Source organism: Asparagus officinalis, chromosome 2 (genome assembly GCF_001876935.1).
Source record: "Asparagus officinalis chromosome 2, Aspof.V1, whole genome shotgun sequence".
NCBI classification, from domain to species: Eukaryota; Viridiplantae; Streptophyta; class Magnoliopsida; order Asparagales; family Asparagaceae; genus Asparagus; species Asparagus officinalis.
The window spans coordinates 83,994,765-84,012,343 of record NC_033795.1 but is presented as its reverse complement, the minus strand read 5'-3'; the positions used below and the strand labels follow the sequence as shown (position 1 = coordinate 84,012,343).

Sequence of the window (17,579 nt, the reverse complement as noted above, 5' to 3'; positions counted from 1 at the left end):
AGCATTTAAAATCAGGATTACTGTAGCAGGAGAGAAAAAAAAGCCGCATGACTAGTAATGAAAATTGCAAAAGGCCCTTTACTGTAGCAGGAAAAAAAAGTCATGTTTTTCACAGTGTTCACGACTAGTAATAGAAAATACAAGAAGCCCTTCCTCACAAAATGGAAAATGTTACGTATATTTTATTTTTTTCTCAATTTTGTTTTGTTTGAAGAGCTCCCCACTAGCTCATCACCAAAAACACAAAAATTGTTACCCTCAAATTGGAGCGCAATAAAGGGCATGAGAACCCCCGTGTAACTTCCCTTTTCCCCTCTCTCTCTCTCTCTCCTATTTTCCCTTTTAACTTGCCTTCTCTTCTCTCTCTCTCTCTCTCCCCTATTTTCCCTTTTAACTTGCCTTCTCTTCTCTCTCTCTCTCTCTCTCCTATTTTTCCTTCACCCCCGATGAAATCCAACCCAAACGCAGCAGCCTTACATCTATCTGAAAATTAAGCCTTACCATGCTTTGTGAGATCCCACGTAGCACACCCAGGCGCTGTTGAGACAGAATAGACTCAGGATGACAACGCCAAGGCATTAAACGTTTTAGCAAGTTGCACGAAGCGTCAAATAAAAGCGGAACAAAACACCCCCTCACATGAGAATTACTACAAGATACAAATTATGGACACCCTCACCAGCTCAGAACAAAGGTTTGCGAGAGGTGAGCCGCAGGATCAGCGTGGTGTTGTAAACGTGTTCCCATAATAGAAGAATCGACTCGTCTGAGAAATTAACAAAATGCAACCAGTACGCAGGTGTAATTGGCCCCTGAACAATTCCACTGTTTCTAATGAACATCCCCATTCAGCATATTATAAAAACAAAATTTGAAGTACAGTAGCAAATCCAATGACAACGGAATCTGAGTTCAGTCGCAATCGGTCGACTAATAGGAACTGGGGGCACAGAAGAATTTTGACACCCCTAATAGCTCCGGCCCCAGTACGTCCACTTCTTTGCCGGCTTTCCAGAAGCGAAGCAGGGAGTTCCTGCAAAATAGATAACATTTAAAATATCTCAGAGAGGATACCAACTTTTACTGAAGGTACACGTATAAAGATATATGAAGAAGTATACATACACGGGCTTCGTAACTCTTAACGCTGCATAAATACAAGGTTAGATATATATATATTGATCTCAAATATTAATTCTTCTTGGTCCGACATGTATAATCTGGTCTCTTGTACAGTCTAAATAAACGGAAGCGAAATTTTATCGACTTGAGTACTTGATATTGATGATACTAAGGAATTCGCCCCAATTTTTTTTTAAATATGTTACCTCTGCCTAGAACCGGAATCATTAACTATTACAATGATCAAATATCACTCTAAATTTGATTGCTGATCTTAATACAAATATAGTTTCGATATGACGCTGGCTGTAAGATAGTGTTGGTAGGTCTATTCGCTGACCCACATGCTACTCAACCTGCAGGTATGGGCAACTTTTGGACAAATGGCAACTATTGCAAATAATCATAGCAATAATAATTACTGCTCAGAATAATGATAAAGCGAAGACAAATGAAGGACAATGCACATGACTAAGGATCTAGTGTGGTAACGAACAGAGCGTTAGCCTGCACATCTGTGCGAAATCTTGGGCGTCGCATATAATACACTACAACTTTCAGTTGGGTGAACTTTCTTGCTTATATTTTGTTCAATAGTCTGGTAAATACTGGGGGAAATACAGGATAGAAACTGCATTCTTCTTGTATAACTAAAAAAAAGAAAATAATTGGTCAAACAGTTCTAGAAGGGCATGAAATGCTTGCAAGGATTATTGACTGATTGGTTTTGAGTATACAATAAAATAAATAAATTTAATTTTTGATGTAAGGATATGAATATCTCAATTTTGACTTTTGGTCATCAGTATTTAATACGCACAACTCATCAAATGCATCTTTTACATTCCAACTAATAACAAGAAATGGTGATGCTGTTTGGTTCCAACCTTATTTCCCAAGGAAAAAATTTTCATCAATTTAGAAAATTTTGGAAGTCTCAATCCTATTTGCGCAATATAGTTAAAAGATTATAAATATGGTCATATAGTCTATCATATAGTCACTTGGAATTTTATAGTTATGAATTACTCTGTTCCACACTAACAAGCTACAAGAAAAATAAGAAATAACAAGGCATAAATTCTTTGTGATTGCACACCTTCAGGAAGTCTTGGCTGCTCAAATGGAGTACACAATGTCTTGGCGGCTCCAAGATCGCCCTTAGTCCGTGCTTTCACATCCTTTTCTACTTCCTAAATGGCATAGACAATAATTTAAGACGGAATAACATCAATGAGTAATTCTTGAATGCTAACTTACAAATACATTCAAACATCAACTATTTAAAATATGATGACCTTGATGCATGGAAAATGGGAAATTCTAATAAAAAAAGCGACACACCTCCTCATCACACCATGGTGCCAGAATTAGTTTTTTCTCATTGAGTGCTGCTATGAATTCATCCCATGTATGGATGACTTTGATGCAGGCATCTCTTTTTTGCTTTGCTGCATTAAACAAATTCTGTTGGATGTCAGACAAAATTTCTTTTACCTGCTCCACTAAGTCTCCCATAGGTATATCTTTCTTTGCTCCGTTGTCACGTCGAACAACTCGAACCTGAAAATAAAATTAAACGAGTTCTTAATCACAGCAACAGAAATGAAACAGACATCATAAACGATAAAATTTTTCAAAAAGAAAACTTTTGACATGGTACAACGTATCAAGAACTTTAAGCATGTGAGTACAATACTACAAGATAAAACTATCGAGCGTACACTTAAACATGGCATTCTTCTGCACAGAGCTCTCTTCATTAGATTAAAATTATGGCATATGCACATAAGTAACTTATTGATCAACTTCAAGCATGCAAGGTTATATAAGATAGCAGGAATTTTCACAGCCATGAATCTGTCACCTTAGATTAAGAGGGAAAAACTTTCTATTTGTTACTTAAAACCAAAGTCATGGACATCAAAATTATAAATTTATACATGACAGCTGGAGTTCTAATACCAATGATGCCTGCTACCAGCTTCATCACCTGGACTTCCTCGAGTTACATAAATGATTACAGGCATTGCTAAAGTAGGAACAGTTTCGAGTAAGAACAAACTTGCATAAAACATTAGCAACTAGCAGCTATATTCATAAACAGCTACTTATGGGAGAAAAGAAAACTTACAACTTCATGAGCGTAGAAAGTACTACAATAAAGCCAAAATAGTAAGCTGCAAATATTTCTACCCAGATTAAGATCTCATTTTCAATGCCAAGGAGGACTAGAAAATACTTGCCAAGTTAGGCATAAGGTACAATGTAGAATACAAAGAAAAATGTTAATAGCAACAATAAGATGAAAATTCATATTTAGAATTGAAAACTATGATAATAAGCTCACAAATAGGCGGTGTTCCAACAAGTCATGTATGCTCATTACTCAAAAGTAAAACATGAAGTGAAACAATTTATCTACCTGATTATTAGCTAAATCCTTTGGCCCAATTTCAATTCTCAAAGGAACTCCTTTCATTTCCCATTGTGAGTACTTCCAACCAGGTGAATAGTTGTCTCTTAAATCTTCCTCAGCTCTGAAACCGGCTTTGTTCAACTTTGTAACTGTTGATTTGCAAGTCTCAATAATGGCTTCTGTATCGGCATCCTTGTATGGTACAGGAACTACGATAACCTGGACTGATGCTACCTTAGGTGGTAAAACCAAACCCTTATCATCTCCGTGAACCATCACCATGACTCCAATCTGCACCAAGACTTATTGCTTAAACATTAAGATATAGTGATTGTGATGAGTCTCACAGTAAGTACATGAAGAAACACGGAGTATGCTCAATTTAGTGATTTGATCAACCAAATAACATCAACTCACAAACGAAAACAATTCCACACTCAAGCTCGTAGCAATCTTATAGAGGAAGCTAGGTTGCATGGATACAGGCGTGGACATACATGGGAAATTTGTATAAGGAAGATACGGGGACACGGCTATATAGATATAATTTACATTAGATCAAAATATTGTGTTAGAATACCTATAACATTTTTATGTTCCGTTTATTATCCATAACAATTAAGAAAATCAAACTAAGAATTAGGGTTCAACAACAAAAGTTCATTTAATAAGAATAATAGAAAGTTGTTCAAATCAAACTAATAATCACAGCTTAAATAAAATTGCAGCATAAATAAAGTAAATAGAGAACTTAAAAGTAATCACAGATCAAATAAAAAAAATTGCACTTTGCATAGAGATTTTCTTTAAAGAGATTGCAGCTTTGAACCACACTTGTTCATGGCATGTTTGCGGTGAATCCGTGTCCGACACGTGTTGGACACGGATACAGAATGCAAAATGAAGTGTCCGGGTAACCTAGAGTAAGCATTGGCCCAAGAACATATAATCATCTAAAGAACTTTATCAGTGTTAAACTACCTAAGTTCTAATAATCCCATGTGAGTTATTATACAAAGAGTGGTCCTATAGCAATAGAACAGTTTTTATGCCAATAAACTAAATAACTTCTTAAAGGATCTCGCCCGTAAGGATAAATATTGAAAAAAAGTGATATAGAATCAGTTAACATTATATATGGTTATATAAACCAGAGAATGGATGTGGGTAAAAGAATTACCGTGCGGGTGCTGTATGCCCAAGAATTTTGCCAGACCATTGCCTTTTCACCCTTCTCATTCTCAAAATTGATCTCAAACATCTTCGCAAAATTTTGGCCAAGGCAATGTGAGGTGGCACCTTGTACTCCTCGACCAGTATTTGGAATAAATGCCTATCCAGCAATGAGATGTAATGCGCTTAAAAAGAGTTTCTCATCTAAATGAGTTCATAATCGAGTAATGACAAACAGACCAATCAAATAGTCAAAGATGAAAGTGAAACTGAAGTACCTCAACACTTGTTGTGTAAAGCCCACCAGCAAATTTTTCAAGTTCGCTTTTCTTCCCCTTGACAACAGGAACTGCCAAGAATTCTTCATATATCCTTCGGTATAGTTCCAATATTTCAAGAACCTGACACATGGCATACAAATATAAAAAAAGGGGCATAAAGGTGCATGCTTTACGATTTATTAAATAGGAGAATAAAAGTCCAAAGCAGCACCGTGGACCAACAGATCTTTTAGGAGCCATTGACACCCCAGTATCTTTAATATATGTATGTTCACATAAAAGAACAGTTGCATCACTATCAGCCTGGTACTCTTAAGGAAAGAGAACCGTGTTACCAAAATAACTGACGGAAATTTACAAGAACGCGAGGCAGAGGTTTTAGTAAAGAGAAAAAAAAAGAGAGACAAGACACAAAAAGAAAGGGTGTTGGGTACAACGTTTCATTTTTTAAAATGAAAATATCACAAGCATCTCATGAAGTTAGCTTCAAGTTTTGATGCTCAAGATATAACGAAATCATCGAGGTTCAAGTTAAGGCATCCCTCAGGGAAGATCGGATGAGGTTTTTAGAATGCTATTTTAACCTTTCACTCACTAGGCAGGAGAAGAAAAGTTAAAAGAAAAAAATAATTTGAACCTTCATTTATTTCTTTTTTCTTAAAATAACCAGAGGAAAATCACTTTCCCATGTCTTCTTTCTCCTTCCTTCCCTTTCTAATGAGTATTAAAAAAATTACCCTTAATATATCTTCAATTATAGATATAAGAAAACAAGTGTTTTGACCGCAGTTAAAAATCAGAATTCAAATTAAATTGCTAAACAAGATTTGAAATATGAACACCCATATTACCTGGGTACTTCTATCATGAAGATATATGCGTACCCGGCACGTACCTGACATGTTTCTGTGCCCAAACTTCATGGACACTGCTTGAATATATGCATACATTTATTATAACATGTATACAATTTTATGATATATGTTCTAATGTAAAACGCTTGTCAAACATTTCTCGGACGTATAGCTTACACTTCACATCCATTTCTTGAAACTAGCCAGATACGGGTCGGGTTCATCTCATGTCATACCCAAGTTCAAAACTATAAATTTAAAGGGTTGTTTGAGTGTCTAGTTCAAAAATAAGTAGTTTCCAAATTATAATAATCAATATAATAAAAGAAACTTAAAAATGTGATAGGAGTTTTAATTCTAATAACACATAAAATGAAAAACAATAATGATCTCATGTAAATTATTAGTTCCAATATAGATGTAGTTGTGTTCCTGTACCCTACATTTTACATTTTTATCGTGTCCCATACCAGAACCAATACCAGTACCTGTTTCCATGCACTGTAGATCAACACTCACTCGATGCAGCGCCCCTCAACATCAAAACAGAATGGCAATGGTACCAATGTATTTGAGGAAAGGGTTAAAAAATCTATCTCAAAAAAGAGTCGCTCAACACCACTGTTACATTTAGTGTAGTTTAATTATTGGAATAGAGGGTACTCAATGCAGCACCCCTTAACATCAAAACAGAATGGCAATGGGTACCAATGTATATAAGGAAAGGGTTTAAAAAAATCTATCTTAAAAAACAGTTGCTTAACACCACTGTTAGATTTAGTGTAGTTTAGTTTATTGGAATAGAGGGTATAGACCCACTTTTAATTAAATCCGGTTGCATCATCAAGAAGATGATATTTGAGTACTTCATAACATGGTATCGGAGCACTTTTTATGAAATATAATTCAACCTCAAATCTCTATCGAAAAATCAACTGAATCTCCTCCACCACCCTTTTAAAAATAAACTGTAACCTTTCAATAAAAAATACTTGGCACCAAATCCCTCTCTCCCTCGCGTCACTTAGTCAGACAGATGCAGTAATTTGCATAATAATTTGCAGATTAATGGTCAAACACAGAAATAAAACAGTTGAGGTTGTTGACACAAATCATTATCTTGTTACCATCTATGAAGCACGGACACGAACACGACACGGACACGGCAAAACCTAAAAAAATAGGACACGGCGACACGGGTAGATTTTTTTAATATTATTATTATATATAGATCAATATTGAATTAAATTCCTATTACATTTTCATATTTTTTTGTTATGTAAAGTGGAGATTATAAATAAGAAACTAATGGAAAGTGTGTGTTGCAGGTGTGAATTAAGACGTCGGGATGACAATGATCTCTTGGAGAATTGAAGACAATAATGTTAAAGAAGACAAGAAATTAAAGAAGACAAGAAAGAAAAGATGAACACATAGAAAAATAGATCAATTTTTATGTTGTATTATTATGTAACATTGGCTTGTATAATCAATGACAAATAAATGACAAATATAAGTTATGTAACTGATTTGAAGATAATACCAAATTTTAATTTTCACTACTTTCATCTTGAGCATATAAAAATACAAGAGAATAAAATTCAAGTTGCAACTAGTTCAATGGCTACAAAATACTAAGTTACTAACATTGTAAAAATATAAAAATTACACTCAAAAGCGTATCTTAAAATAATGTTTTCAAGTTGAAACATCAATTATTCCATTTCTCCAAGTTCATTGACTGTAATTAATTAACTGTAAATTAACTGTACATTGACTGTAATTAATTAACTATAAATTAAAATAATTATTCCATTTCTCCAAGATCATGACTAGGTAAATTAAATAGCAATTAACATTAACATTGACTGTAAAATAGCAATTAACATTAACATTGACTATAATTTAACAGTGACTAGGTAAATTAAATCGGAGAGATAAAAACAAACAGTGAAATATTCTTGAAATTAACTTCTGTAATTACATCGGAGAGAGAAAGGGAGAGATAAAAACAGAGACAGAGAGGGATCGGAGATCGAAAAAAGAGAGAGAATCGAAGTAGAAAGGGAGAGAAAGAGGAAGTGATCGGAGACGACGGAGAGATAGAGAGATCGATAGAGCGACTGAGAGAGAGATCGGAGAGAGAGAGACTGAGAGATCGAGAGATTGGAGAGACTAATCGTTAGGGTTTGGGTTGTTGAGAGGACAATAAGGACGATCGAGGCTTGTACCCGACGAGGACGATCGAAGCTGGTAGCCGACGAGGACGCTCGAGGACGACGAGGACGATCGATAGAGATGGCGGCGTTTGCTTCTCAGTCGCGATCAAAGAGAGAGCTGAAGAGCCGATCGGGTAAGTTAAAACTAGGGTTAGGGTTTGGGTTTTGGGTTTACAGTTTTTCTTTTTTCCTTACCTCTCAGCCTTGTCGGGAGCGAAATAAGCGTGTCCGCCGCGAGTCGGCGGCATTGACCGTGTCGACGCCGTTGACGACGTGTCCGACGCGTGTCGAACGCGTGTCCGTCTCCGACAAGCGTCGGACACGGACTCGGAGGGATGTTTGCAAGAGTCGGTGCTTCATAGGTTACCATTGTAGAATAAATTTTGAAGGAGAATCAAGGATCCCAAAGATTGCAACAAACCGTATTGGAACTCTAACAGCATATCATCAGCATATTTGACTCAGCATAGCACAAATTTCTGATTTCTATCTTCAAATTACAAAATGACAACCCCCAAATAACATGTCATCATCTACCAGTAAGCATATAAAAGGGTAAGACTAATTTCTTATGCAAACAATTTGTCGGACATTCTTTGTTGATGTCAACAACATAAAGATGCCTTGTTTTAGGACAATGATTCAAATGATGAAAACATTGGAACAATTCCAAATTTGCAATTTACCATTAATTTGTATGTACAAGGAGAGAGAACTTGCATGTCAATGTTCATGGTCTTCAGTCATCTGAACCTCAGGCAATATGCAAAAGACTAGATAGTCCCAAATAAGGTAAATTTAGCATTCATCCCATATTGCAGTCATCTGTAACATTTCTTACACCAGTCTGAAATGCACCAAAGGAACATTGGAGGTTGCTTCCTGGGTTCTAGGTTCACGTTCCAGGAGGAAGATTATGCGCAGTATAACTAGGGAACTGTTAAGTTGATATAAAATACATACCTCTCATTGAGTTGGTTCAGGTAAGATAACTCGAGAAATGGATTGTACGTTTACTGTCTACATTTTTTACCTAGTTGTGGAATGGTCATTTAATCATCATAAGGATCTTTGGGTTCAGAGTGCTAGAGTGGACCTGAAGCAATTCTCAAGTCCAAAGTTTTACGCTGTCTTTAATGAGATATTGCTACTTATATATAGTCTATAATCAGAATGATAACTGTCTTGAGACAACGGGTTCCACATTGCACAAATGAAGAGACATGAAATTGGCAACCAGCCTCATATTTAAACTAGAACTCTGATCTTGATTTCAATAATACCAAACGAATCGTTGAAGGACATATATATATATACCTCTTCATCTGCTTCTTCTTTTGTTGCAAAAGCTGTATGCCCTTCTTGCCAAAGAAATTCTCGACTCCTACAAACATTTCAAAGAAAATTATACCTTAGCACTAATCTTCATCTGATATGGGATTAATCGCAATCTAGAAGAAGAAGAAAAGCCAGCCTCAACACCCAAGGTATTATAATCAAGTCTAACTACCAGACCACAATTTAACACCAGGGAATGGAAACAAAATCCATTCAGTATAATACTCATTTGTGGCCTGTAACGTGACAGAATGTTACATCTGCAGAATGTTAGTATAGCATGAATAGCAGATACCAAATGAAAGATGGTTATAGTACTACAACTAGCATGCCATATTAGTAGAGGACAACTAAGTATGATAATGATTCAATAAGCATACTCTTCACATTAAACTTCACGTATATGCCTATAGAATAGTCTTGACAGCCCTTTTCTGAAGTTCTTTGAATCCTATTCAGATTTGCTAAAGCCTCCTAAACCTCAAGCATGCAAAAAAAAAAGGTTTGACAAAATACAGCTATTACCTAATGAAAGGAGTGGGGTGGCTAAATTCCCAACGCACCACATTGCACCATTGGTTAAGCTTCAACGGCAAATCCCTGTGCCCTCTAATCCACTTAGAATAATATGGATACATAACAGTCTCACTTGTTGGACGGATTGCAATAGGAATCTCCATTTCACTCTGCCCTGATTTCGTAACCCATGCAACCTAAAATAGTAATAAAAACAGAGCAACAGAGTATGTTAGAAAACCAGAACACTGTTAACAATGTAGAGAACTCAGATAAAAGAAAACAGAAGAATAAAGGTAAAACAAAATAAACAAATATTATGCAAAAGCAGCAGTGTTTCATCAATAAGTTATAAGGTTTGTCTTCAATAAGCCAAAGCACATAATATGTGGAAGATGTTAAATCAATATAGTAACAAGGGAAAAAACAACGGTATAGAAAGCTACAAACTCGTTTTCCATGCATTTTTAACTCTAGAGCAAATGCAGAGTGTTGTCTTTAAGGACACATGCCTGCATTTAAAAGGTGATGGATGACCTCACCCTAGACGCATCTAGGTCTCATAATATAGTAGACTCTTGTCCTAAGTGTCTCATTACATTTTTACTTCCATCATTACTACTCGAAGAAAGGAGAAATATTTTTCAGTAATTACAAGACCAAGACTAAAGATAAAAACAATTTGAGAGTCTAGGACATGGGAACTTGTACAAGAAATGTTATAAATGTCTCCTATAAAGTGTCCAAAGTTAGAACTGTGTGTTATAAATTAAGCACATTTTGGAAAGTAACAATACTTATCCATTGTGTGGACAAGAAGAAGAATCAATGTCCAACACGTACCAATGTGTCAGACATGAGTATGTCTCCATGAAAAAAGTGTCCATGCTAAATAGCATACATCCCTTGGAGAGAGAAAAATTGCAAAAATGATTTCACTTTTGACATTCTTGCTTATGAACTATTCAATCATAATTACAAAATCATGTGTTCTTAACCTCAATACAGCCACACTATGCATGTCTTACATATCTGCAACCTTCTAGATGGTTAAATGCCAAATATCTCATGATTTTCTATGTAAGATTGCTCATATGTTGCTAAATGCAACATAAGTTAGCACCACTATACAAATTATGAATCTTACTCTTACATTAAAGCATAAGTACATTAGAGATTGCAAATAAAGCATAAGTACATTAGTACATTAGAGATTGCATAAGTACATTAGCACCACTATACAAATTATAAATCTTACTCTTACATTAAAGCATAAGTACATTAGAGATTGCAAATAAAGTATTGACCCAATGAAAATAATACAGATCTCAAATTAGCAAATTATTTGGTCATAAACAATAGCAACTGGCAAGATAATTAAAAATGATCAAAATCACCTCCGGAGCAAATCCCTCAATATGATCCTTCTCTTTGTTCAAGACATTCTCGGTGACAAATAGTGGGAAGTAACAGTTCTTAATTTTCATTTTCTTTATTTCAGCATCAAAGAACGTCTGCAGAATTCAAGTGTCAAGAAAAAAAAAGTATAACATCACCAATTTGACATCCTGCCAATTGATATTTTCTAATTAAAATATGCCCAGGAGACATATTAAAAAAAAATAAGAATGTCAGCGTATGCTTTAAAAAAATCAAATATTAGAAACATGCTCCACAAAGCTGCCAGCCTTCAATCTGTCGATAAGAGGGAAAAAGTAACAAGATAAATGAAAAACATAAAAGACTAAGGACATCATTCATGCAAGTTATTACTTATTATACCAATGAATTTAGCAGTTGCAATATTCCAATTATGCGAGAATCATCAACTTTTTTGTCAGCTATTCTGTGGCTCAAAAGTTCCAAATTACATTATTTCTCATCCATGATCCATATACATGTTTGTAAACAGAGAACCCTTAAAATAGTGATATCATCATCAGTTTGACGGGGAGGGACTAAAGTTATGCAGAAGTTTCCTTCTAGGAATCTGAAGTCATATATATATAAGGGATGCTGTTTAATTAAAATAGCATCTGAAATCTAGTGGAATTTTGAAGAGCAGCATATGATTAGTCTTTATAGGTGGTATAGAATTGCTAGCCTGACAATCCATATCACTACGATGCAAATTAGGCCACTTTTTATTGTTTAACATCCAGTGACATATTATACTTCGTGGGACATAAAGAATTATTTCAATGATAGCGCATAAAACACCAACTGAAGGCTTGAGTCTTCCAAGTTCAGAATCATACAACAAATTAACCATAAATAAATAAAAGAGCAAACATGCATATCAGCATTGTTACATATAAACTGTTATTGCCAGATATCAATTCTGGCAGGGTTATGATGCTTTCTAATCATGCATATCAGCATTGTTACATATAAACTGTTATTGCCAGATATCAATTCTGGCAGGGTTATGATGCTTTCTAATTATGCCTTCTTTTTGCATTGTATCATTAGAATTGACCGCATTTAATGTTACTTATAATGTCGGACACTTTATAATAAAAGTTTGTCAATAACCTATAGCAGTAGCAAAGCAGAGAAGGTGAACATAATCATAGTAAACATGACCGTTGTTAAAATAAAATAAAAAACAAACTCCACACTTAACAACTAACTTGCATGGTCTCCCAAATAGCCATTGTCCAAGGCCGTAGAATATAGCATCCAGAGACATCATAGTATTCAATCATGTCCCCATTAACAACCACCTGAAACAACAACAGAAATCAAAACAAGTAACAACAAATATTCCAAAAAAAAAACCAAAAATGAAAAACATACAACGATAAAAATAACAATACCTCAGAGTACCATTCTCCAAAGTTCTCATCCTTTTTGAAAGTCAAGCCAAGTCCAGTCTCCTTCTTCACTTCCTTCTTTTTCGCTATCATATCGATAAACAAAATAAGATCAAAATCTTTTTCACAGTTTAAAAACAACAATTCTAGGGTTTAGTATATCACCATTCTTTGGAGGCATGGTTCCCCGCCGCAAACCAACTGAAAATCTCCTACAATCACATAAACCATTCATGAATAAACGTGAACTTAATGCAGCAAACTGAAGAACAAAAGGAGATGAGATTGAGATCCCTCGGTTGATGCCTCTTATCTATGTACCTTCTAGGGTTTGAAACCTCCCCTTGTTTCGATGGAGGAAACCCTAGATTTAGAATGAACCCTAGATAACCCCATGTTTGGTTTTCGAATTGGATCGATTCGGGTCCAAACCGAGGTACAAAGAACCGGACTAAAGGCGATTTGGAACAAAATCGGAACATTTTTAGGGAGAGAAATTATTAGAGAGAGAGAGAGAATGTAACCAATTGAAGAGGAGCCGGCGGCGCTGGACTCGGTTCAGGACGGAGGAGATTTGATGCTGAGGAAATAGAAAAAGAAAGCGGACTTGTCACAAATACCTTGATTATTTTTACGCGAAGATTACGCGTTTTGTCTTAAAGCAGATTTGGATCCACGCAGTGAGTGAATAAACGATAATGCTCTTTCTAATTTCATCGTTGACTAATTAAAATGTTCTAAGCTTAAAGACTATCGTATCTGCTAACCAATAATTATTATGTATATGCTTTGATGCGAGACTTTGTATAAGTCCTTACTCCTTAGGCTTAGTATTAATAATTCTTATTATATCATACTTCACACTTCATATCATACTCTCTCTAATAAAAGTGTATGTTTAAGAAAATCTTTTCATGATTAATATTACTCTAGATTCTTTTAGATATTACATTTTAATCCTCCTAATACGCTATATTTGAGAATTTTTTTGCTTTTTATCCTTTTTTTTGTTAAAACTAATAGCCAAAAGATTATCTTTCCTTTTTAATATTCTGTTTTATCTTTCCTTTTCTATTAAAACTAATAATATTTTTGTATGTTTCTATTTTGAATTTTCCTATTTTTTCTTTCTTTTTTTCCTTTTTTATTATATTATTAAAATTAACAATTAAGTTTTTATTGAATAACTGCATTTTATTTTTTTAATTGAAACTAGGGAAAATTGCTCCAAGGCCCCAAATTTTAATTTTCAATGTGCCCCAGCCCCCCTAACTCTCAACAATGTGCTGCAGCCCCATTTTTTGAAAATTTTGTGCCCAGGCCCCTCTCCCCAAGTTCCAATGCAAACTTCATCCAAAATCTTGATTTTACCCTCCTCCTCCTTTAGTCCTCCTCTACCGCCTCCCCCACCTCCCTCCCCAGCTCCGCCTCCCTCCCCCGCTCCGTCGCCGGAGCCTTCCCAAGCACCGCCGCCTCCCTCCCCTCCTCCACCTCCCTCCCCCGCTTCGTCGCCGGCGTCATCCCGAGGAACTTCGCGTAGGCAGCGACAGTCATGGTTATCATGTTAATATGTTAACTCTTACAGATAACATGTTAACTATTAATAGTTAACATGTTAACTTTTTATCATATTAGTCCTTTAGTTTTTTAATATTTTGCAGTTACTCTCTCAAATCATTGAAATTGATAGTAGCTCCCTAAATCTTATAAGTTATTTGAAAATTAGTCCTCAAATCTCTGAACTTGCTATTAGGTCCCCAATTTGTATAAGTTATATCAGTATATATGAGTAGCAATAGTGGGATATGACAATTTCAGGACCTAATGGAAATTCAACGATTTGAGGGACTAATTTAAAAAGATTTAAGAGGGTTTAATATAAGAAAAACTAGGAATAAATAGGAGTTGTATCTTAATTTGGTTAGTAATAGTTTGAAGAATGTGAACCGCGTGGATTAGGATTCCCCTTACACCTCCCTCCTCCTCTGGTCCCCCTCTGCCCCCTCCCCCACCTCCCTCCCCCGCTCCGTCGCCGGCGTCATCCCGAGGAACTTCGCGTAGGCAGCGACAGTCATGGTTATCATGTTAATATGTTAACTCTTACAGATAACATGTTAACTATTAATAGTTAACATGTTAACTTTTTATCATATTAGTCCTTTAGTTTTTTAATATTTTGCAGTTACTCTCTCAAATCATTGAAATTGATAGTAGCTCCCTAAATCTTATAAGTTATTTGAAAATTAGTCCTCAAATCTCTGAACTTGCTATTAGGTCCCCAATTTGTATAAGTTATATCAGTATATATGAGTAGCAATAGTGGGATATGACAATTTCAGGACCTAATGGAAATTCAACGATTTGAGGGACTAATTTAAAAAGATTTAAGAGGGTTTAATATAAGAAAAACTAGGAATAAATAGGAGTTGTATCTTAATTTGGTTAGTAATAGTTTGAAGAATGTGAACCGCGTGGATTAGGATTATGTTATATATTTAAGTTAAATATATTGTATTATTGTTGTATATTTAATATACTTAAGTTAAATATTTAACATATTTTTAGGATAATAATATAGGATATTTGAAGTTGAATAAGAATATAATTAGGTTATTGCGAAAATTAGGATATTTAGTTTACATGGGATTATGATATAATTAGGATATTTGAAGTTGTAGTTCACATGAGATTAGGATAATTAGGATAGATTTGAATTGAAATGTAATGTCTAAAAGAGTTAAGGGTATTTTTGTCTACCGAAAGATTTTCCCGAACTCGTGCTTTTAAAGGGAGTATGATATGATATGATATGATTATTATATTATATTATATATTATATAAATTATAGTATAATATAATAAAATATGATTCTTTTCTTGATTTATTCACTAATTATTTTATTTTTCTTTTCTTATTTTTGGTTTGGTCGAAGCTGACAATACATCCTAAAAACTAAAAGAAGACCAGCTAAAAGAATTGAAAAAAAAAACTAAAAGAAAAATAATTAAAACTAAAAGAAGGGTAAATTGCATGTAACCCTCCTCATCTATATCTTGAGCTGCTAAACTCCCTCAACTTGTTTATCGGCACTTGCATTTATTTTAATAGTTTGTAATTGTAATTTGTTCTTATGTTGAAAGGTCTTTTCCTTCCTGTAGTAATTATGTGCTAATACATCAAGTGATGGCATAATCTGAAATCCCCCCGTTTATGGTCCTGAGTGCCAAACCCTCTCCGCAAACATACATGGAATCACATCTTATATACGCGCGCGCACCTCGCGAAAAGAAAATTACTCAATTGTGAAATTGGGACACTATCTTAACTGCAACTTTTGCACACCTCTATCAACCTCCGTGATTCTGTAGTCATTGTGATTTTCTGGTTGATTTTGTAAGATTGCCGTATTTACATACAGCTACAGGAAAATTGCCACTAAATTTCACATGTAAGTTACTGAACAACAAATATTGTTTATGCCCAAAAACAAGGAAGTTCCATCCAATCTCAGTTAGTAGGTGGGCACAATACTAATCTGGAGCTCGAAGCAATTCTATAAGGCTCATGGTATAAAAATTATTCGGAATGTTATAAGAATATGCTCCTATTTTACAATATTATTTCATTCTCAGTTAGTAAAATTATTCGGAATGTAATTTAACCAGGCTGTTGTATAGTGGTATAAACTGATACATGTTAATCCAATAGAAGCAATAGGAGACCCCCAAAAAAATCAGTTAATCCAAATCTATGAAGAATTGGGAAATTTACTGAAAATTAAAATTAAAAATAGAAGCGGAAAGAGAAGGCCAAAAAACTCAGATAATCGAAATCAATGAATACTTGGGAAATTGAGTGAAAATAAAATTAAAAATAGAAGAGAAAGGAGATGCCAAAAAACCGTGAACGACGACGAGATTCGAGGGCGGAGTCGACGACGAGCTTCGAGGGCGCAGTCGACGACGAGATTCGAAGAACGACGAGCTTCGAGTTCAGTTGTGAACGACAAGTATACGGAATAATAACCAAATAATAATCTGAGTTTTGAAAATTAGTCCTTGATCAGATCTGAAGAAGGCGGCGGGCAGATGCAAAAGAGAAAACCTAGCCCTAAAACCCGATTCTTAACTATTTACATGTATATAATGGGTATCATTTGTAAAAAAAATATTTACATAATAAATATTTGCAATAAGTTCAATTAATAGGACTATCGAATCAAACAGTTTATGAACTATCAAACATACATTTGGTTAAATTTCTATGAAAAATTTATCAAATTCATAAACTACCGAATCAAACATATCTTAGGTTAAATTCTATTTATTTATAAACCAAATACTAAAAAAAATTAATATTAAATGAAATATCGCTTCGAACTTGATCATATATAAACGAATAATAACCAAATATTAATTAATTTTTCAATTCACTTTCACCACTATACTTAATTTATAGCAGAATATTAAAATTATTTATAGCATAATACTTAATTTTGTTAACATAATCAATATTTGCTGAATATAATTTAAAATTCGTGCTTTGCATGGGTCTAAATATTAGTATTGTATATCATATCATACTCCTTTTAAAAGTACGAGTTCAGGAAAATCTTTTTATGGTCAATATTACTCTTAGTTTTTTTAAATATTACATTGTTATCCTAATCTATTCTAATTACCGTATCTTTTTCGAATTAGTAACCAAATGATTTATTTTATTCATAATGAGACTTAACATGTTATTGGAAAAAATAAATACGTTTAATATAATTCAAATCATTTACTTATTTCAGTTCGTAGAAAAATCTACAAAAATATGCTAGCGAGCACCTACAAGTT

General features: G+C 34.5%; 1 protein-coding gene across 7 annotated transcripts; it reads right to left on the bottom strand.

Moving 5' to 3' along the window:
• On the bottom strand, positions 641 to 16,850 carry LOC109831940 (proline--tRNA ligase, cytoplasmic). 7 transcript variants are annotated; one of them, XM_020399420.1, is made up of 14 exons: positions 16,640 to 16,850; positions 13,060 to 13,318; positions 12,904 to 12,950; positions 12,742 to 12,824; positions 12,556 to 12,648; positions 11,320 to 11,436; positions 9,932 to 10,119; positions 9,386 to 9,452; positions 4,993 to 5,115; positions 4,722 to 4,874; positions 3,548 to 3,832; positions 2,467 to 2,685; positions 2,222 to 2,315; positions 641 to 1,033 (listed from the first exon to the last, which is right to left on the bottom strand). In XM_020399420.1, the coding sequence occupies exons 2-14, from the start codon at positions 13,218 to 13,220 to the stop codon at positions 969 to 971; spliced, it is 1,695 nt and encodes a 564-aa protein (XP_020255009.1). In that variant the 5' UTR covers positions 13,221 to 13,318; positions 16,640 to 16,850; the 3' UTR covers positions 641 to 968. The 7 variants fall into 7 exon arrangements, with proteins under 7 accessions (XP_020255009.1, XP_020255011.1, XP_020255015.1 ...); XM_020399422.1 differs by having other exon boundaries at positions 13,263 to 13,318; positions 16,640 to 16,849; XM_020399426.1 differs by having other exon boundaries at positions 13,263 to 13,318; positions 16,682 to 16,780.

Bases quoted from the DNA above. Each gene is read 5' to 3' on its own strand.
- LOC109831940 (XM_020399420.1), bottom strand. From the start codon at position 13,220: ATGTTCCGATTTTGTTCCAAATCGCCTTTAGTCCGGTTCTTTGTACCT. The intron at 10,120-11,319 runs GTGATTTTGATC...TTACTATTTTAG, and splicing joins TTGAGGGATTTGCTCCGGAG to GTTGCATGGGTTACGAAATC. The intron at 4,875-4,992 runs GTACTTCAGTTT...ATTGCTGGATAG, and splicing joins TTTACACAACAAGTGTTGAG to GCATTTATTCCAAATACTGG.